A 21,063-nucleotide genomic window follows, 5' to 3' on the forward strand; every position below is an offset into this window, starting at 1 on the left:
AACACAAGCTGGGGGTAACTGGCAGGAGTGGAACACAAGCTGGGTAACTGGCAGGGGGGGAACACAAGCTGGGGGTAACTGGCAGGAGTGGAACACAAAGCTGGGGTAAACTGGCAGGGGTGGACACAAGCTGGGGTAACTGGCAGGAGTGGAACACAAGCTGGGTAACTGGCAGGGGTGGAACACAAGCTGGGGTAACTGGCAGGGGGGGAACACAAGCGGGTAACTGGCAGGAGTGGAACACAAGCTGGGGTAACTGGCAGGGGTGGAACACAAGCTGGGGTAACTGGCAGGGGGGGAACACAAGCTGGGGTAACTGGCAGGAGTGGAACACAAGCTGGGGTAACTGGCAGGAGTGAACACAAGCTGGGGTAACTGGCAGGGGTGGAACACAAGCTGGGGGTAACTGGCAGGGGGGGAACACAAGCTGGGGTAACTGGCAGGGGGGGAACACAAGCTGGGGTAACTGGCAGGAGTGGAACACAAGCTGGGGTAACTGGCAGGAGTGGAACACAAGCTGGGGTAACTGGCAGGGGGGGAACACAAGCTGGGGTAACTGGCAGGGGTGGAACACAAGCTGGGGTAACTGGCAGGAGTGGAACACAAGCTGGGGTAACTGGCAGGGGTGGAACACAAGCTGGGGTAACTGGCAGGGGGGGAACACAAGCTGGGGGTAACTGGCAGGGGTGGAACACAAGCTGGGGGTAACTGGCAGGGGTGGAACACAAGCTGGGGGTAACTGGCAGGGGTGGAACACAAGCTGGGGGTAACTGGCAGGGGTGGAACACAAGCTGGGGGTAACTGGCAGGGGTGGAACACAAGCTGGGGGTAACTGGCAGGGGGGGAACACAAGCTGGGGTAACTGGCAGTTGAATGGTGCTCAGGTCCATCTATTCTTCTGTCTGTTTGGGGGTTCCGTCGGAGCCAATAGGATTCTGTAGGGAACCCCAAACCCTGATTCTGTGAATAAACAAACTGTGAAGGGAAAACCACAAAGATTAGAACTTCACATATACATGTTCCGGGGTACTAGGGCCCGCCCACTGTATGTGCCCACCTACCCGCCAGGTTAGTCCTTCCCATTATCCTTATGCAGCTGCGTCGCTGGGAAGGGGGGTTAAAGCCTAAGGGGAATGAACAGCTACACAGATACATGGGGCCAACAGGGAACCCCTCAGCAGGCAGCATACAGTACAGGAGATGGGAATATAACCCCTCAGCAGCCAGCATACAGTACAGGAGATGGGAATATAACCCCTCAGCAGCCAGCATACAGTACAGGAGATGGGAATATAACCCCTCAGCAGGCAGCATACAGTACAGGAGATGGGAATGAGAATATAACCCCTCAGCAGCCAGCATACAGTACAGGAGATGGGAATATAACCCCTCAGCAGGCAGCATACAGTACAGGAGATGGGAATGGGAATATAACCCCTCAGCAGGCAGCATACAGTACAGGAGATGGGAATGGGAATATAACCCTCAGCAGCCAGCATACAGTACAGGAGATGGGAATGGGAATATAACCCTCAGCAGCCAGCATACAGTACAGGAGATGGGAATGGAATACAACCCCTCAGCAGGCAGCATACAGTACAGGAGATTGGAACATAACCCCTCAGCAGGCAGCATACAGTACAGGAGATGGGAATGGGAATATAACCCCTCAGCAGCCAGCATACAGTACAGGAGATGGGAATATAACCCCTCAGCAGGCAGCATACAGTACAGGAGATGGGAATGAGAATATAACCCCTCAGCAGGCAGCATACAGTACAGGAGATGGGAATGGGAATATAACCCCTCAGCAGCCAGCATACAGTACAGGAGATGGGAATGGGAATATAACCCCTCAGCAGGCAGCATACAGTACAGGAGATGGGAATGGGAATATAACCCCTCAGCAGCCAGCATACAGTACAGGAGATGGGAATATAACCCCTCAGCAGGCAGCATACAGTACAGGAGATGGGAATGAGAATATAACCCCTCAGCAGCCAGCATACAGTACAGGAGATGGGAATATAACCCCTCAGCAGGCAGCATACAGTACAGGAGATGGGAATGGGAATATAACCCCTCAGCAGGCAGCATACAGTACAGGAGATGGGAATGGGAATATAACCCCTCAGCAGCCAGCATACAGTACAGGAGATGGGAATGGGAATATAACCCCTCAGCAGCCAGCATACAGTACAGGAGATGGGAATGGGAATACAACCCCTCAGCAGGCAGCATACAGTACAGGAGATTGGAACATAACCCCTCAGCAGGCAGCATACAGTACAGGAGATGGGAATGGGAATATAACCCCTCAGCAGCCAGCATACAGTACAGGAGATGGGAATGGGAATATAACCCCTCAGCAGGCAGCATACAGTACAGGAGATGGGAATATAACCCCTCAGCAGGCAGCATACAGTACAGGAGATTGGAACATAACCCCTCAGCAGGCAGCATACAGTACAGGAGATGGGAATGGGAATATAACCCCTCAGCAGCCAGCATACAGTACAGGAGATGGGAATGGGAATATAACCCCTCAGCAGGCAGCATACAGTACAGGAGATGGGAATATAACCCCTCAGCAGGCAGCATACAGTACAGGAGATGGGAATGAGAATATAACCCCTCAGCAGCCAGCATACAGTACAGGAGATGGGAATATAACCCCTCAGCAGGCAGCATACAGTACAGGAGATGGGAATGGGAATATAACCCCTCAGCAGCCAGCATACAGTACAGGAGATGGGAATGGGAATACAACCCCTCAGCAGGCAGCATACAGTACAGGAGATGGGAATGGGAATATAACCCCTCAGCAGCCAGCATACAGTACAGGAGATGGGAATATAACCCCTCAGCAGCCAGCATACAGTACAGGAGATGGGAATGGGAATATAACCCCCTCAGCAGGCAGCATACAGTACAGGAGATGGGAATGAGAATATAACCCTCAGCAGGCAGCATACAGTACAGGAGATAGGAATATAACCCCTCAGCAGCCAGCATACATTACAGGAGATGGGAATGGGAATATAACCCCTCAGCAGGCAGCATACAGTACAGGAGATAGGAATATAACCCCTCAGCAGGCAGCATACAGTACAGGAGATGGGAATGGGAATATAACCCCTCAGCAGGCAGCATACAGTACAGGAGATAGGAATATAACCCCTCAGCAGGCAGCATACAGTACAGGAGATGGGAATGGGAATATAACCCCTCAGCAGGCAGCATACAGTACAGGAGATGGGAATGGGAATATAACCCCTCAGCAGGCAGCATACAGTACAGGAGATGGGAATGGGAATATAACCCCCTCAGCAGGCAGCATACAGTACAGGAGATGGGAATGGGAATATAACCCCTCAGCAGGCAGCATACAGTACAGGAGATGGGAATGGGAATATAACCCCTCAGCAGGCAGCATACAGTACAGGAGATGGGAATGGGAATATAACCCCTCAGCAGGCAGCATACAGTACAGGAGATGGGAATGGGATATAACCCCTCAGCAGGCAGCATACAGTACAGGAGATGGGAATGGGAATATAACCCCTCAGCAGGCAGCATACAGTACAGGAGATGGAATGGGAATATAACCCCTCAGCAGGCAGCATACAGTACAGGAGATGGGAATGGGAATATAACCCCTCAGCAGGCAGCATACAGTACAGGAGATGGGAATGGGAATATAACCCCTCAGCAGGCAGCATACAGTACAGGAGATGGGAATGGGAATATAACCCCTCAGCAGGCAGCATACAGTACAGGAGATGGGAATGGGAATATAACCCCTCAGCAGGCAGCATACAGTACAGGAGATGGGAATGGGAATATAACCCCTCAGCAGGCAGCATACAGTACAGGAGATGGGAATGGGAATATAACCCCTCAGCAGGCAGCATACAGTAACAGGAGATGGGAATGGGAATATAACCCCCTCAGCAGGCAGCATACAGTACAGGAGATGGAATGGGAATATAACCCCTCAGCAGGCAGCATACAGTACAGGAGATGGGAATGGGAATATAACCCCTCAGCAGGCAGCATACAGTACAGGAGATGGGAATGGGAATATAACCCCTCAGCAGGCAGCATACAGTACAGGAGATGGGAATGGGAATATAACCCCTCAGCAGGCAGCATACAGTACAGGAGATGGGAATGGGAATATAACCCCTCAGCAGGCAGCATACAGTACAGGAGATGGGAATGGGAATATAACCCCTCAGCAGGCAGCATACAGTACAGGAGATGGGAATGGGAATATAACCCCTCAGCAGGCAGCATACAGTACAGGAGATGGGAATGGGAATATAACCCCCTCAGCAGGCAGCATACAGTACAGGAGATGGGAATGGGAATATAACCCCTCAGCAGGCAGCATACAGTACGGAACCGTGAGCCCGACCGTACGGAACCGTGAGCCCGACTGTACGGAACTGTGAGCCCGACTGTACGGAACCGTGAGCCCGACCGTACGGAACTGTGAGCCCGACCGTACGGAACTGTGAGCCCGACCGTACGGAACCGTGAGCCCGACCGTACGGAACTGTGAGCCCGACCGTACGGAACCGTGAGCCCGACCGTACGGAACCGTGAGCCGACGTCGACTGTGGCCGACGTCGGAACCCAGTGAGCCCGACCGTACGGAACCGTGAGCCGCGACTGTACGAACCCGTGAGCCCGACCGTACGAAACCGTGAGCCCACGTACGGGAACCGTGAGCCCCGACCGTACGGAACCGTGAGCCCGACCGTACGGAACCGTGAGCCCGCCGTACGGAACCGTGAGCCCGACCCGTACGGAACGTGAGCCCGCGTACGGAACTTGCCCGACCGTACGGAACTGTGAGCCCGACTGTACGGAACTGTGAGCCCGACTGTACGGAACCGTGAGCCCGACTGTACGGAACTGTGAGCCCGACCGTACGGAACCGTGAGCCCGACTGTACGGAACTGTGAGCCCGACTGTACGGAACCGTGAGCCCCACTGACTGCGGGGACCGTAACTGCGCTGGCGCATGTACAGTAAATGAGCCCCTATATTTCTGCGTCTCATTTATTGCATTCACTGTTCATCAACTCTGCGCTCTCTTATCTCTGATGTCTCTGGTGTGAGTGACGGGTCACTGAACTATTGGCTCCTCCCCAATAAATACAGAACTGGACTCTGTTCCACCTATAGAGTCACCCAGTGACTGTCTCCTTCTGCCCCAAGCGCTGACTGGGGGGGACCTCATCTACAGCTTTCCCAGGGGCCCCGGGCCCCCATCCTGTACATCCAGGTGCGTCATTCTACCTCTACCCCCTATCCTACCCGTGCCCTGGGTACCCCTGGAACTATAGCGGGGTGACTGTTACCCCAATGTTTCTATATATCTGTAACCTTGTTATGGGCTAAGGGGGCCCAGCCTGAAGGCCAGTTAGGGGGGGATTTGGGGTGAGTGCTTATTTGTGCCCTGGGTACCCCTGGAACTATAGCGGGGTGAGCTGTTACCCCAATGTTTCCTATATATCTGTAACCTTGTATGGGCTAAGGGGGCCAGCCTGAAGGCCAGTTAGGGGGGATTTGGGGTGAGTGCTTATTTGTGCCCTGGGTACCCCTGGAACTATAGCGGGGTGACTGTTACCCCAATGTTTCTATATATCTGTAACCTTGTTATGGGCTAAGGGGGCCCAGCCTGAAGGCCAGTTAGGGGGGGGATTTGGGTGAGTGCTTATTTGTGCCCTGGGTACCCTGGAAACTATAGCGGGGTGACTGTTACCCCAATGTTTCTATATATCTGTAACCTTGTTATGGGCTAAGGGGGCCCAGCCTGAAGGCCAGTTAGGGGGGGATTTTGGGGTGAGTGCTTATTTGTGCCCTGGGTACCCCTGGAACTTATAGCGGGGTGACTGTTACCTCCAATGTTTCTATATATCTGTAACCTTGTTATGGGCTAAGGGGCCCAGCCCTGAAGGCCAGTTAGGGGGATTTGGGGTGAGTGCTTATTTGTGCCCTGGGTACCCCTGGAACTATAGCAGGGTGAACTTGTTACCCCAATGTTTCTATAATATCTGTAACCTGTTTATGGGCTAAGGGGGCCCACCTGAAGGCCAGTTAGGGGGATTTGGGGTGAGTGCTTATTTGTGCCCTGGTACCCCTGGAAACTATAGCAGGGTGACTGTTACCCCCAATGTTTCTATATATCTGTAACCTTGTTATGGGCTAAGGGGGCCCAGTCTGAAGGCCAGTTAGGGGGGGATTTGGGGTGAGTGCTTATTTGTGCCCTGGGTAACCCCTGGAACTATAGCGGGGTGACTGTTACCCCAATGTTTCTATATATCTGTACCCTTGTTATGGGCTAAGGGGGCCCAGCCTGAAGGCCAGTTAGGGGGGGATTTTGGGGTGAGTGCTTATTTGTGCCCTGGGTATCCCTGGAACTATAGCGGGGTGACTGTTACCCCCAATGTCCTCTATATATCTGTAACCTTGTTATGGGCTAAGGGGGCCCAGCCTGAAGGCCAGTTAGGGGGGGATTTGGGGTGAGTGCTTATTTGTGCCCTGGGTACCCCTGGAACTATAGCGGGGTGACTGTTACCCCAATGTTTCTATATATCTGTAACCTTGTTATGGGCTAAGGGGGCCCAGCCTGAAGGCCAGTTAGGGGGGGATTTGGGGTGAGGGCTTATTTAGGGGCTATAGTAGAAGAGGAGGAGGGGTAAGTCTCCCCATATTCACAAACACAAATTCTGTCTCAGCCGCCACTTTTCAGTTTTTGGGGGAAAGACTGACAGTTACAGACACTTTTCTGAATTTGTCTTTTAAACAACTTTTCCCCCAACATTTCCACAATGGAGTAAAGCTCCGTGCAACTCAATTGTAAGCTCTTCTGTTTTGCTTTGTTTCCCCCCATTTCTCCCCTCTTGCAGGGGCCCCATTGGGGGTAATATATCAATGGGGATTAGCAGCCTAGTGCCAATTAACAACAGGTGCAAAAAGCCTAATTAACATTTTATAAACAAGCCAAACGCTAATTAAACACAAAGTATAATTTACACAATGTTATATATACAGTAAACAAGTGTTTCCCTCACATTCGCATTATTATGGCAGTTTAATCTTAATGAATGAGGCAATATTAGTAAATATATTTAATAAATATTTATTTCAAGGAAAAGTAAAGCCTCCCAGGCAAATGTTTAGTTTTAGCAGCAGTGCCCCCTCTTTAATTACTTCACTGACACTCACCCCAATGTATGTGCACCCCCATATCTACAGAGCTGCCTGACAGCATTGCCCCCCCACCTTTAGCTGTGCCCCTTCTGTTCCCAGCCGCCATCTTGGGGATCAGTACATGCACCCTGGCACCCACCCGGGGATATTGGGGTACAAGGTTGGACTGGCCCAACACTGGGAAAATAACTGGTGGGCCATGCTGGCATTTCGAGACCCCAAATCAAGGAAACCTTTGTGGTTTTGAATTAGAAAGCCAGATTTACCCATTTTGGATTCTCCAGGTTCTTACAAAAATATCCAGTTTCCTGGGGGGGAGCCGACTGTAAGAAGATTTTTGGCCCCCGGATACCGGATTCTGATTTCTGAGGTGGGAAATGTTGGTTGTGTCGTGAGTTTTTGACGCATACAAGTCAGAAATCTCCATAAAACTGTACGTATTTACTATCAGCGCATTTCCACATATAAAATAAATCATGTTTGTGATATAAATCCCTATATTGTGCAAAATAGCAATTTCTGTTGTTTTTGGTACTTTAACCCTTAAACCTCGTTACAGAAGTGGAATTACACACCCACCTCTGGCTTTAGGTGCAGAGCCCCCCTCATTGGCAGGACGAAGAGACGTTGGGAGAAGGACGTCCCCCCATGGGTCTGAGCGGCGCCGCATTGTGGTGGCTTCTTCTATTGTTCTTCCTATCGGTCCATCCAGCAAACACAGCGGTGCAATCCCAGCAGGGTACAGCCACCATTTATTTTACCCCTATATCTGTGCCCCCATAACCCAGCAACCTAATAAGCTATTGGTGTATAGACCCCCTACAGGTGGTTCTTCTGGAAGCCCAGGGAGGCTTTGCTTGGACTTGATGGAAGGAGCTGAGTTATAAGACTGGGCAGGGTCAGTTGGGTAGAAATGCTTATTGGGTATCTGGGGCTCTTTGACTCTATACCACTCTCTCCTTATAGGAAAACACTGGGGTGTCAGTCAGGTTTCAAGGGGTATCTAGGAGATTTTATTCCAGAAAAGGTGGCAAACCAGATGGCCTAGGAACCCTACATTAGAGGGTGTGTAATGTGGCAAAATGTTAGGCACCCCCCCCAGGGAACTAGATTGGTTTCCTTGGGCTGGGGGGTAACTGGACTGGCCCATATACCACCCAAGTGCTGTGCTGGCATCTCAGTACCTTCCTTCCTTCTGTCCTTGGCGCTGGGTAGAAGTTAAGGTCCAGATGATGGTTATGACTGGTTTGGGCTCTGGTTTGGCCAATGTTACCCACAGAATCTATGGTGACACCTTCCCTCCTGGGGGCTCCGTACAGAATGACATGAGGGGCTTGCGCTCTTCCCACTGACTTACTCTCTCTCATGATGGTGATGAAGATAATTGTTGATTGTTTACTTTTGGCTTCTGCCCTGTACCTACTGCCCCTACTGTACCTACTGCCCCTACTGTACCTACTGCCCTACTGCACCTACTATATCTACTGTACCTACTGCCCTACTGCCCCTACTGCACCTACTGCACCTACTGCACCTACTATATCTACTGTACCTACTGCCCCTACTGTACCTACTGCTCCTACTGCACCTACTGCCCTACTGCACCTACTATATCTACTGCCCCTACTATATCTACTGTACCTACTGTACCTACTGCCCTACTGCACCTACTATATCTACTGTACCTACTGCCCCTACTGTACCTACTGCCCTACTGCACCTACTATATCTACTGTACCTACTGCCCCTACTGTACCTACTGTACCTACTGTACCTACTGCCCTACTGCACCTACTATATCTACTGTACCTACTGCCCCTACTGTACCTACTGCTCCTACTGCACCTACTGCCCTACTGCACCTACTATATCTACTGCCCCTACTATATCTACTGTACCTACTGTACCTACTACCCCTACTGTACCTACTGCCCCTACTGTACCTACTGACCTACTGTTCCTACTGCCCCTACTGTACCTACTGCCCCTACTGTACCTACTGACCTACTGCCCCTACTGTACCTACTGCCCCTACTGTACCTACTGCCCCTACTGTACCTACTGACCTACTGCCCCTACTGTACCTACTGCTCCTACTGTACCTACTGACCTACTGCCCCTACTGTACCTACTGCTCCTACTGTACCTACTGCTCCTACTGTACCTACTGCCCTACTGCACCTACTGCACCTACTATATCTTCTGTACCTACTGTACCTACTGTACCTACTGCCCCTACTGTACCTACTGCCCCTACTGTACCTACTGACATACTGTTCCTACTGTACCTACTGCCCCTACTGTACCTACTGCCCTACTGTACCTACTGCCCTACTGTACCTACTGCCCTACTGTACCTACTGCCCTACTGTACCTACTGTACCTACTGCCCTACTGTACCTACTGCCCTACTGCACCTACTGCACCTACTATATCTTCTGTACCTACTGTACCTACTGTACCTACTGCCCCTACTGTACCTACTGCCCCTACTGTACCTACTGACCTACTGTTCCTACTGTACCTACTGTACCTACTGTTCCTACTGTACCTACTGCCCCTACTGTACCTACTGCCCTACTGTACCTACTGCCCTAATGTACCTACTGTACCTACTGCCCTACTGTACCTACTGCCCTACTGTACCTACTGTACCTACTGCCCCTACTGTACCTACTGCCCCTACTGTCCTACTGTACCTACTGTACCTACTGCCCTACTGTACCTACTGTACCTACTGCCCTACTGTACCTACTGTACCTACTGCCCTACTGTACCTACTGCCCTACTGTACCTACTGTACCTACTGCCCTACTGTACCTACTGTACCTACTGCCCTACTGTACCTACTGCCCTAATGTACCTACTGTACCTACTGCCCTACTGTACCTACTGCCCGTACCTGTACCTACTGGTACCTACTGCCCCTACTGTACCTACTGCCCCTACTGTCCTACTGTACCTACTGCCCTACTGTACCTACTGCCCTACTGTACCTACTGTACCTACTGCCCTACTGTACCTACTGCCCTACTGTACCTACTGTACCTACTGCCCTACTGTACCTACTGCCCTACTGTACCTACTGCCCTACTGTACCTACTGTACCTACTGCCCTACTGTACCTACTGTACCTACTGCCCTACTGTACCTACTGCCCTAATGTACCTACTGTACCTACTGCCCTACTGTACCTACTGCCCTACTGTACCTACTGTACCTACTGCCCCTACTGTACCTACTGCCCCTACTGTACCTACTGCCCTACTGTACCTACTGTACCTACTGCCCTACTGTACCTACTGTACCTACTGCCCCTACTGTACCTACTGCCCCTACTGTACCTACTGCCCTACTGTACCTACTGTACCTACTGCCCTACTGTACCTACTGCCCTACTGTACCTACTGTACCTACTGCCCCTACTGTACCTACTGCCCTACTGTACCTACTGTACCTACTGCCCCTACTGTCCTACTGTACCTACTGTACCTACTGCCCTACTGTACCTACTGTACCTACTGCCCTACTGTACCTACTGTACCTACTGCCCTACTGTACCTACTGCCCTACTGTACCTACTGCCCTAATGTACCTACTGTACCTTACTTGCCCTTACTGTACCTACTGTACCTTACTGCCCCTACTGTACCTACTGCCCCTACTGTCCTACTGTACCTTCTGTACCTACTGCCCTACTGTACCTACTGTACCTACTGCCCTACTGTACCTACTGTACCTACTGCCCCTACTGTACCTACTGCCCCTACTGTCCTACTGTACCTTCTGTACCTACTGCCCTACTGTACCTACTGTACCTACTGCCCTACTGTACCTACTGCCCTACTGTACCTACTGCCCTACTGTACCTACTGTACCTACTGCCCTACTGTAACCTACCTACTGGTACCTACTGCCCTACTGTACCTACTGTACTACTGCCCTACTGTACCTACTGCCCTACTGCCCTACTGTACCTACTGCCCCTACTGTACCTACTGTACCTACTGCCCTACTGTACCTACTGCCCTACTGCCCTACTGTACCTACTGCCCCTACTGATGAGCCCCTTATTCTGTACCCAGTTACACTCACATCCTGCCCCACTCATTGTTCTACTAGTGATATTGCCCCCCCACCCCATAGCACTAACCTTTCTTGTCCCCCCAGAGTGCCGGCCTGACTGCCCCCCTTTCAGCCACTGCTCGGGGCACAATGGGACCCCCCACTGTCACTGTGACTTGGGATTTTACTTCGATCCAGTGTTTGGCTGTGTTATAGGTAATCGCCTGATTGGCTGATACAGGATCAAATGCACCCTGATTGGCCCTGGCATTGTGGGGCGGAGTCAGGGGCCCCCCAGCACACACAGCAAGGCTTTTATTCTTTGTTTTTGTTTTAATGAAAAGCCAGAACATTCCCGGCCCGGGTCTCCCTCTCAGCCCTGATGTGGGACCCCAACAACCTCTCGGCCGAGCCCAACGTGAGCGCCCAGGTGAGACGGGGGCCCCCCAAGGGTACAAGGGAGCTGGGGGTCACTCCTTCTGCTTGGGGGGGGCAAAGCGTGGGGGTGATGCTATTGGTCTAACTGCTCTCCTGTGTTCTACAGTTTCAGGGAATCCTGGGAAACATAGAGGGATATCTCTCTACATCTGTATCCATGGAGCAGTGAGTATCGGGGGGTTACGGGGGTGCGGGGGGCCATTAGCCCTCAGTATATTCAATTCAAATTCAATTCAATTCAAAAGCAGTCTGGGTAAGGGGCTGGGGGGCAGAAAATAGACTGGGGGCCCTACAGATGGGGGTCTGGGTGTGACACAGAGCAGTCTGGGTAAGGGGCTGGGGGGCAGTAAATAGACTGGGGGCCCTACAGATGGGGGTCTGGGTGTGACACAGAGCAGTCTGGGTAAGGGGCTGGGGGGCAGTAAATAGACTGGGGGCCCTACAGATGGGGGTCTGGGTGTGACACAGAGCAGTCTGGGTAAAGGGGCTGGGGGCAGTAAATAGACTGGGGGCCCCTACAGATGGGGGTCTGGGTGTGACACAGAGCAGTCTGGGTAAGGGCTGGGGGCAGTAATAGACTGGGGGCCCCTACAGATGGGGGTCTGGGTGTGACACAGAGCAGTCTGGGTAGGGGCTGGGGGCAGTAAATAGACTGGGGGCCCTACAGATGGGGGTCTGGGTGTGACACAGAGCAGTCTGGGTAAGGGGCTGGGGGGCAGTAAATAGACTGGGGCCCCTACAGATGGGGGTCTGGGTGTGACACAGAGCAGTCTGGGTAAGGGGCTGGGGGCAGTAAATAGACTGGGGGCCCTACAGATGGGGGTCTGGGTGTGACACAGAGCAGTCTGGGTAAGGGGCTGGGGGGCAGTAAATAGACTGGGGCCCTACAGATGGGGGTCTGGGTGTGACACAGAGCAGTCTGGGTAAGGGGGCTGGGGGGCAGTAAATAGACTGGGGGCCCCTACAGATGGGGGTCTGGGTGTGACACAGAGCAGTCTGGGTAAGGGGCTGGGGGCAGTAAATAGACTGGGGGCCCTACAGATGGGGGTCTGGGGTGTGACACAGAGCAGTCTGGGTAAGGGGCTGGGGGGCAGTAAATAGACTGGGGGGCCCCTACAGATGGGGGTCTGGGTGTGACACAGAGCAGTCTGGGTAAGGGGCTGGGGGGCAGTAAATAGACTGGGGGCCCTACAGATGGGGGTCTGGGTGTGACACAGAGCAGTCTGGGTAAGGGGCTGGGGGGCAGTAAATAGACTGGGGGCCCTACAGATGGGGTCTGGGTGTGACACAGAGCAGTCTGGGTAAGGGGCTGGGGGGCAGTAAATAGACTGGGGGCCCCTACAGATGGGGGTCTGGGTGTGACACAGAGCAGTCTGGGTAAGGGGCTGGGGGGCAGTAAATAGACTGGGGGGCCCCTACAGATGGGGGGTCTGGGTGTGACACAGAGCAGTCTGGGTAAGGGGCTGGGGGGCAGTAAATAGACTGGGGGCCCTACAGATGGGGGTCTGGGTGTGACACAGAGCAGTCTGGGTAAGGGGCTGGGGGGCAGTAAATAGACTGGGGGCCCTACAGATGGGGGTCTGGGTGTGACACAGAGCAGTCTGGGTAAGGGGCTGGGGGGCAGTAAATAGACTGGGGCCCCTACAGATGGGGGTCTGGGTGTGACACAGAGCAGTCTGGGTAAGGGGCTGGGGGGGCAGTAAATAGACTGGGGGCCCTACAGATGGGGGTCTGGGTGTGACACAGAGCAGTCTGGGTAAGGGGCTGGGGGCAGTAAATAGACTGGGGGCCCTACAGATGGGGGTCTGGGTGTGACACAGAGCAGTCTGGGTAAGGGGCTGGGGGGCAGTAAATAGACTGGGGGCCCTACAGATGGGGGTCTGGGTGTGACACAGAGCAGTCTGGGTAAGGGGCTGGGGGGCAGTAAATAGACTGGGGGCCCTACAGATGGGGGTCTGGGTGTGACACAGAGCAGTCTGGGTAAGGGGCTGGGGGGCAGTAAATAGACTGGGGGCCCCTACAGATGGGGGTCTGGGTGTGACACAGAGCAGTCTGGGTAAGGGGCTGGGGGGCAGTAAATAGACTGGGGGCCCTACAGATGGGGGTCTGGGTGTGACACAGAGCAGTCTGGGTAAGGGGCTGGGGGGCAGTAAATAGACTGGGGGCCCCTACAGATGGGGGTCTGGGTGTGACACAGAGCAGTCTGGGTAAGGGGCTGGGGGGCAGTAAATAGACTGGGGGCCCCTACAGATGGGGGTCTCACTAACACGTGACTCTCTCTCTAGCTGGGATGGCGGCAGTCACGTGACAGTCCTGCATCACTTTTCCACCTTCTCTGCAGTCACGGAGCAGATGCTGAATGAGACAGTCTCGCTGTGCCCGGGGCAGGATGGGGGCTGCGCTGTGCCCCTCCCGGGGGGCTCCTACAAGGGTAAGGGGGGGGCAATGGGCTCAATGGGCAACAGTGCGGGGATCATTCCCAGTATGTCCCTCTGGTAACCAGTGGGACCTGTGTCACTCGCCCCTATGTACCTCTCGGGGGGGGGGGGGTCAGTGCCCCCCACTTTGCACCAGTTCTGATCCTACAGAATAATTATCATATTGAAAGGAAATTCTGGTCCCGTTGGAAATCCCTTCAACTGACCCGTTTAATGTGGGTTCTGCTGTTTGCAGCATTTGGGGTTCTGCCGTGTCCCCCCATTTCCACCACTGCCCCCTGGGTTTGAGCTTCAGGGTTGAACGTTATTCCTTTAGGCTCCTCCCCCTGCAAAACAAAAAAAATCTCTATCATTTTATTGTGCAGGGGTGGGGAGGTTCCTAATTAGGCCCCGCCTCCCAGCAAGTCCCTAATGTTATTATGCAGGGGTGGGGAGGTTCCTAATTAGGCCCCGCCTCCCAGCAAGTCCCTAATGTTATTATGCAGGGGTGGGGAGGTTCCTAATTAGGCCCCGCCTCCCAGCAAGTCCCTAATGTTATTATGCAGGGGTGGGGAGGTTCCTAATTAGGCCCCGCCTCCCAGCAAGTCCCTAATGTTATTATGCAGGGGTGAGGAGGTTCCTAATCAGGCCACGCCTCCCAGCAAGTCCCTATTGTTATTATGCAGGGGTGGGGAGGTTCCTAATCAGGCCCCGCCTCCCAGCAAGTCCCTATTGTTTCTATGCAGGGGTTGGGAGGTTCCTAATTAGGCCCCGCCTCCCAGCAAGCCCCTATTGTTATTATGCAGGGGTGGGGAGGTTCCTAATCAGGCCCCGCCTCCCAGCAAGTCCCTATTGTTATTATGCAGGGGTGGGGAGGTTCCTAATTAGGCCCCGCCTCCCAGCAAGTCCCTATTGTTATTATGCAGGGGTGGGGAGGTTCCTAATTAGGCCCTGCCTCCCAGCAAGTCCCTATTGTTATTATGCAGGGGTGGGGAGATTCCAAAGCAGGCCCCACCTCCCAGCAAGCCCCTATGTTTATTATGCAGGGGTGGGGAGGTTTCTAATCAGGCCCCGCCTCCCAACAAGCCCCTATTGTTATTATGCAGGGGTGGGGAGGTCCCTAATCAGGCCCAGCCTCCCAGCAACTCCCTATTGTTATTATGCAGGGGTGGAGAGGTTCCTAATCAGGCCCCGCCTACCAGCAACTCCCTATTGTTATTATGCAGGGGTGGGGAGGTTCCTAATCAGGCCCCGCCTACCAGCAACTCCCTAATGTTATTATGCAGGGGTGGGGAGGTTCCTAATTAGGCCCCGCCTCCCAGCAAGTCCCTATTGTTATTATGCAGGGGTGGAGAGGTTCCTAATCAGGCCCCGCCTACCAGCAACTCCCTATTGTTATTATGCAGGGGTGGGGAGGTTCCTAATTAGGCCCCGCCTCCCAGCAAGTCCCTAATGTTATTATGCAGGGGTGGGGAGGTTCCTAATCAGGCCCCGCCTCCCAGCAAGCCCCTATTGTTATTATGCAGGGGTGGGGAGGTTCCTAATTAGGCCCCGCCTCCCAGCAAGTCCCTATTGTTATTATGCAGGGGTGGAGAGGTTCCTAATCAGGCCCCGCCTACCAGCAACTCCCTATTGTTATTATGCAGGGGTGGGGAGGTTCCTAATTAGGCCCCGCCTCCCAGCAAGTCCCTAATGTTATTATGCAGGGGTGGGGAGGTTCCTAATTAGGCCCCGCCTCCCAGCAAGTCCCTATTGTTATTATGCAGGGGTGGGGAGGTTCCTAATCAGGCCCCGCCTCCCAGCAAGCCCCTATTGTTATTATGCAGGGGTGGGGAGGTTCCTAATTAGGCCCCACCTCCCAGCAAGCCCCTATTGTTTCTATGCAGGGGTGGGGAGGTTCCTAATTAGGCCCCACCTCCCAGCAAGCCCATATTGTTTCTATGCAGGGGTGGGGAGGTTCCTAATTAGGCCCCGCCTCCCAGCAAGCCCCTATTGTTATTATGCAGGGGTGGGGAGGTTCCTAATCAGGCCCCGCCTCCCAGCAAGCCCCTATTGTTATTATGCAGGGGTGGGGAGGTTCCTAATCAGGCCCCGCCTACCAGCAAGCCCCTATTGTTATTATGCAGGGGTGGGGAGGTTCCTAATCAGGCCCCGCCTACCAGCAAGCCCCTATTGTTATTATGCAGGGGTGGGGAGACGTATAGGCGCCGGGGTAACTGGATTATCTGCAGTCTCTCCCTAAAGCCGGTTCTGGTTCCATAACGTGTGTCTCTCGCCCTCAGTTCTGAGTCTCTGTGACTTTGCCCCGTGTGACCCTCTCTCCAGCCTCCCCCAGTGCCACCGCGGCTTGGTGACCTGCCCCTGCCGACTGGGGTACTATAAGTTCAGCTCGGGGGACCGGGCGTGTACAGGTAGGTGCCTCTGTCTCATCCCTTATCCCTGGGGGTCTCTCGTACCCCGCGTGTGACTCTGGGGGTTTCTCGTACCCTGTGTGTGACTCTGGGGGTCTCTCTCCTATCTGTGACTGACTCGTACCCCGTGTGTGACTCTGGGGGTCTCTCTCCTATCTGTGACTGACTGTACCCCGTGTGTGACTCTGGGGGTCTCTCTCCTATCTGTGACTGACTGTACCCCGTGTGGGACTCTGGGGGTCTCTCTCCTATCTGTGACTGACTGTACCCCGTGTGTGACTCTGGGGGTCTCTCTCCTATCTGTGACTGACTGTACCCCGTGTGTGACTCTGGGGGTCTCTCTCCTATCCGTGACTGACTGTACCCCGTGTGGGACTCTGGGGGTCTCTCTCCTATCTGTGACTGACTGTACCCCGCGTGTGACTCTGGGGGTCTCTCTCCTATCTGTGACTGACTGTACCCCGCGTGTGACTCTGGGGGTCTCTCTCCTATCTGTGACTGACTGTACCCCGTGTGTGACTCTGGGGGTCTCTCTCCTATCTGTGACTGGCTGTACCCCGTGTGTGACTCTGGGGGTCTCTCTCCTATCTGTGAGTGACTGTACCCCGTGTGGGACTCTGGGGGTCTCTCTCCTATCTGTGACTGACTGTACCCCGTGTGGGACTCTGGGGGTCTCTCTCCTATCTGTGAGTGACTGTACCCCGTGTGTGACTCTGGGGGTCTCTCTCCTATCTGTGACTGACTCGTACCCCGTGTGTGACTCTGGGGGTCTCTCTCCTATCTGTGACTGACTGTACCCCGTGTGTGACTCTGGGGGTCTCTCTCCTATCTGTGACTGACTGTACCCCGTGTGGGACTCTGGGGGTCTCTCTCCTATCTGTGAGTGACTGTACCCCGTGTGTGACTCTGGGGGTCTCTCTCCTATCTGTGACTGACTGTACCCCGTGTGTGACTCTGGGGGTCTCTCCTATCTGTGACTGACTGTACCCCGTGTGGGACTCTGGGGGTCTCTCTCCTATCTGTGACTGACTGTACCCCGTGTGTGACTCTGGGGTCTCTCTCCTATCTGTGACTGACTGTACCCATGTGTGACTCTGGGGGTCTCTCTCCTATCTGTGACTGACTGTACCCCGTGTGTGACTCTGGGGGTCTCTCTCCTATCTGTGACTGACTGTACCCCGTGTGTGACTCTGGGGGTCTCTCTCCTATCTGTGACTGACTCGTAACCCCGTGGTGTGACTCTGGGGGTCTCTCTCCTGTGACTGACTGTACCCCGTGTGTGACTCTGGGGGTCTCTCTCCTATCTGTGACTGACTGTACCCCCGTGTGTGACTCTGGGGGTCTCTCTCCTATCTGTGAGTGGCTGTACCCCGTGTGTGACTCTGGGGGTCTCTCTCCTATCTGTGACTGACTGTACCCCGTGTGTGACTCTGGGGGTCTCTCTCCTATCTGTGACTGACTCGTACCCCGTGTGTGACTCTGGGGGTCTCTCTCCTATCTGTGACTGACTGTACCCCGTGTGTGACTCTGGGGGTCTCTCTCCTATCTGTGACTGACTGTACCCCGTGTGTGACTCTGGGGGTCTCTCTCCTATCTGTGACTGACTGTACCCCGTGTGTGACTCTGGGGGTCTCTCTCCTATCTGTGACTGACTGTACCCCGTGTGTGACTCTGGGGGTCTCTCTCCTATCTGTGACTGGCTGTACCCCGTGTGGGACTCTGGGGGTCTCTCTCCTATCTGTGACTGACTGTACCCCGTGTGTGGACTCTGGGGGTCTCTCTCCTATCTGTGACTGAACTGTACCCTGTGTGTGACTCTGGGGGTCTCTCTCCTATCTGTGACTGGCTGTACCCCGTGTGGGACTCTGGGGGTCTCTCTCCTATCTGTGACTGACTGTTACCCTGTGTGTGACTCTGGGGGTCTCTCTCCTATCTGTGACTGGCTGTACCCTGTGTGTGACTCTGGGGGTCTCTCTCCTATCTGTGACTGGCTGTACCCCGTGTGTGACTCTGGGGGTCTCTCTCCTATCTGTGACTGACTGTACACCGTGTGTGACTCTGGGGGTCTCTCTCCTATCTGTGACTGACTGTACCCCGTGTGTGACTCTGGGGGTCTCTCTCCTATCTGTGACTGACTGTACCCCGTGTGTGACTCTGGGGGTCTCTCTCCTATCTGTGACTGGCTGTACCCCGTGTGTGGACTCTGGGGGTCTCTCTCCTATCTGTGACTGACTGTACACCGTGTGTGACTCTGGGGGTCTCTCTCCTATCTGTGACTGACTGTACCCCGTGTGTGACTCTGGGGGTCTCTCTCCTATCTGTGACTGACTGTACACCGTGTGTGACTCTGGGGGTCTCTCTCCTATCTGTGACTGACTGTACCCCGTGTGTGACTCTGGGGGTCTCTCTCCTATCTGTGACTGACTGTACCCCGTGTGTGACTCTGGGGGTCTCTCTCCTATCTGTGAGTGACTGTACCCCATGTGTGACTCTGGGGGTGTCTCCTTACCGTCTCCCTATCTCCCCCCAGTATGTACCAGTGGGTTCCGTTGGGAAGACAGCAGCTGCCAGAGGTGGGTGGATCCGAGCGCCATTTGGCACCGATTCTCTTTACATCAAAAAGAACAAAAATCCAGTTTTTATCTCTGGTTCTGATTTCCCCTTCCTGGTTGGGCCCTCCTGCAGCTTGGGGTTTGGGGCTTCAATAAATCCATAATGAGAGACCCCCCCGCGCAAATGAGAGATCCCCCCGCGCTAATGAGAGATCCCCCCACGCTAATGAGAGATCCCCCCGCGCTAATGAGAGATCCCCCCCGCGCTAGAATGAGAGATCCCCCCACGCTAATGAGAGACCCCCCCGCGCGCTACAGAGAGTTCCCCCCGCGCTAATGAGTGATCCCCCCCACGCTAATGAGAGATCCCCCCACCCTAATGAGAGTTCCCCCACGCTAATGAGAGATCCCCCCACGCTAATGAGAGATCCCCCCGCGCTTAATGAGAGATCCCACCCGCGCTAATGAGAGATCCCCCCGCGCTAATGAGAGATCCCCCCGCGCTAATGAGAGACCCCCCCGCGCTAATGAGAGACCCCCCCGCGCAAATGAGAGATCCCCCCGCGCTAATGAGAGATCCCCCCGCGCAAATGAGAGACCCCCCGTGCAAATGAGAGATCCCCCCACGCTAATGAGCGATCCCCCCGCCGCTAATGAGAGATCCCCCCGCGCTAATGAGAGGATCCCCCCGCGCTAATGAGAGACCCCCCGCGCTAATGAGAGTTCCCCCCGCGCTAATGAGAGATCCCCCCACGCTAATGAGAGATCCCCCCGCGCTAATGAGAGATCCCACCGCGCGTAATGAGAGAACCCCCCCCGCGCAAATGAGAGATCCCCCCGCGCTAATGAGAGACCCCCCCTGCGCTAATGAGAGACCCCCCCGCGCTAATGAGAGACCCCCCCGCGCTAATGAGAGATCCCCCCGCGGCTAATGAGAGACCCCCCCGCGCTAATGAGAGTTCCCCCCTCGCTAATGAGAGATCCCCCCACGCTAATGAGAGATCCCCCACCCTAATGAGAGTTCCCCCACGCTAATGAGAAGTCCCCCACGCTAATGAGAGATCCCCCACGCTAATGAGAGATCCCCCCGCGCTAATGAGAGATCCCCCGCGCTAATGAGAGACCCCCCGCGCTAATGAGAGACCCCCCGCGCAAATGAGAGATCCCCCGCGCTAATGAGAGATCCCCCCGCGCAAATGAGAGACCCCCCCGCGCAAATGAGAGATCCCCCGCCGCTAATGAGAAGATCCCCCGCGCTAATGAGAGATCCCCCCGCGCTAATGAGAGATCCCCCCTCGCTAATGAGAGACCCCCCCGCGCTAATGAGAGTTCCCCCCTCGCTAATGAGAGATCCCCCCACGCTAATGAGAGATCCCCCACCCTAATGAGAGTTCCCCCCCCACGCTAATGAGAGATCCCCCACGCTAATGAGAGATCCCCCCGCGCTAAAGAGAGATCCCCCGCGCTAATTGAGAGATCCCCCCGCGCTAATGAGAGACCCCCCGCGCAAATGAGAGATCCCCCCCGCGCTAATGAGAGATCCCCCCGCGCAAATGAGAGACCCCCCCGCGCAAATGAGAGATCCCCCCGCGCTAATGAGAGATCCCCCCGCGCAAATGAGAGACCCCCCCGCGCAAATGAGAGATCCCCCCGCGCTAATGAGAGATCCCCCCGCGCTAATGAGAGATCCCCCCGCGCTAATGAGAGATCCCCCCGCGCTAATGAGAGACCCCCCGCGCTAATGAGAGATCCCCCCGCGCTAATGAGAGATCCCCCCGCGCTAATGAGAGATCCCCCGCCAGCTAATGAGAGACCCCCCGCGCCTAATGAGAGATCCCCCCGCGCTAATGAGAGATCCCCCACGCTAATGAGAGTTCCCCCGCGCGAATGAGAGACCCCCCCGCGCTAATAGAGATCCCCCCGCGCTAATGAGAGATCCCCCCACGCTAATGA

At 54.5% G+C, this 21,063-nt stretch overlaps 1 protein-coding gene across 6 annotated transcripts in view; it reads left to right on the top strand.

Annotated features, from left to right (window-relative positions):
* The first annotated feature begins 5,195 nt into the window (after positions 1 to 5,195).
* The window catches only part of LOC101734313 (protein HEG homolog 1-like), a 41,286-nt gene continuing 25,418 nt past the window's right edge, over positions 5,196 to 21,063 (top strand). Inside the window, exons 1-9 of one of the 6 annotated variants that reach the window (XM_031903638.1) lie at positions 5,196 to 5,296; positions 7,512 to 7,660; positions 7,787 to 7,966; positions 11,398 to 11,508; positions 11,637 to 11,722; positions 11,837 to 11,895; positions 14,016 to 14,161; positions 16,430 to 16,558; positions 19,089 to 19,131. In XM_031903638.1, the coding sequence (XP_031759498.1) occupies positions 7,876 to 7,966; positions 11,398 to 11,508; positions 11,637 to 11,722; positions 11,837 to 11,895; positions 14,016 to 14,161; positions 16,430 to 16,558; positions 19,089 to 19,131 (665 nt within the window). In that variant the 5' untranslated portion in view covers positions 5,196 to 5,296; positions 7,512 to 7,660; positions 7,787 to 7,875. Of the gene's footprint in view, positions 5,297 to 7,511; positions 7,661 to 7,786; positions 7,967 to 11,397; positions 11,509 to 11,636; positions 11,723 to 11,836; positions 11,896 to 14,015; positions 14,162 to 16,429; positions 16,559 to 19,088; positions 19,132 to 21,063 lie in introns of those variants that run through there. The other 5 variants (XM_031903639.1, XM_031903640.1, XM_031903641.1 and 2 more) reach the window with 5 other exon arrangements.

The sequence above is a fragment of the Xenopus tropicalis genome, chromosome 6 (genome assembly GCF_000004195.4).
Source record: "Xenopus tropicalis strain Nigerian chromosome 6, UCB_Xtro_10.0, whole genome shotgun sequence".
In the NCBI taxonomy this organism is placed as follows: domain Eukaryota; kingdom Metazoa; phylum Chordata; class Amphibia; order Anura; family Pipidae; genus Xenopus; species Xenopus tropicalis.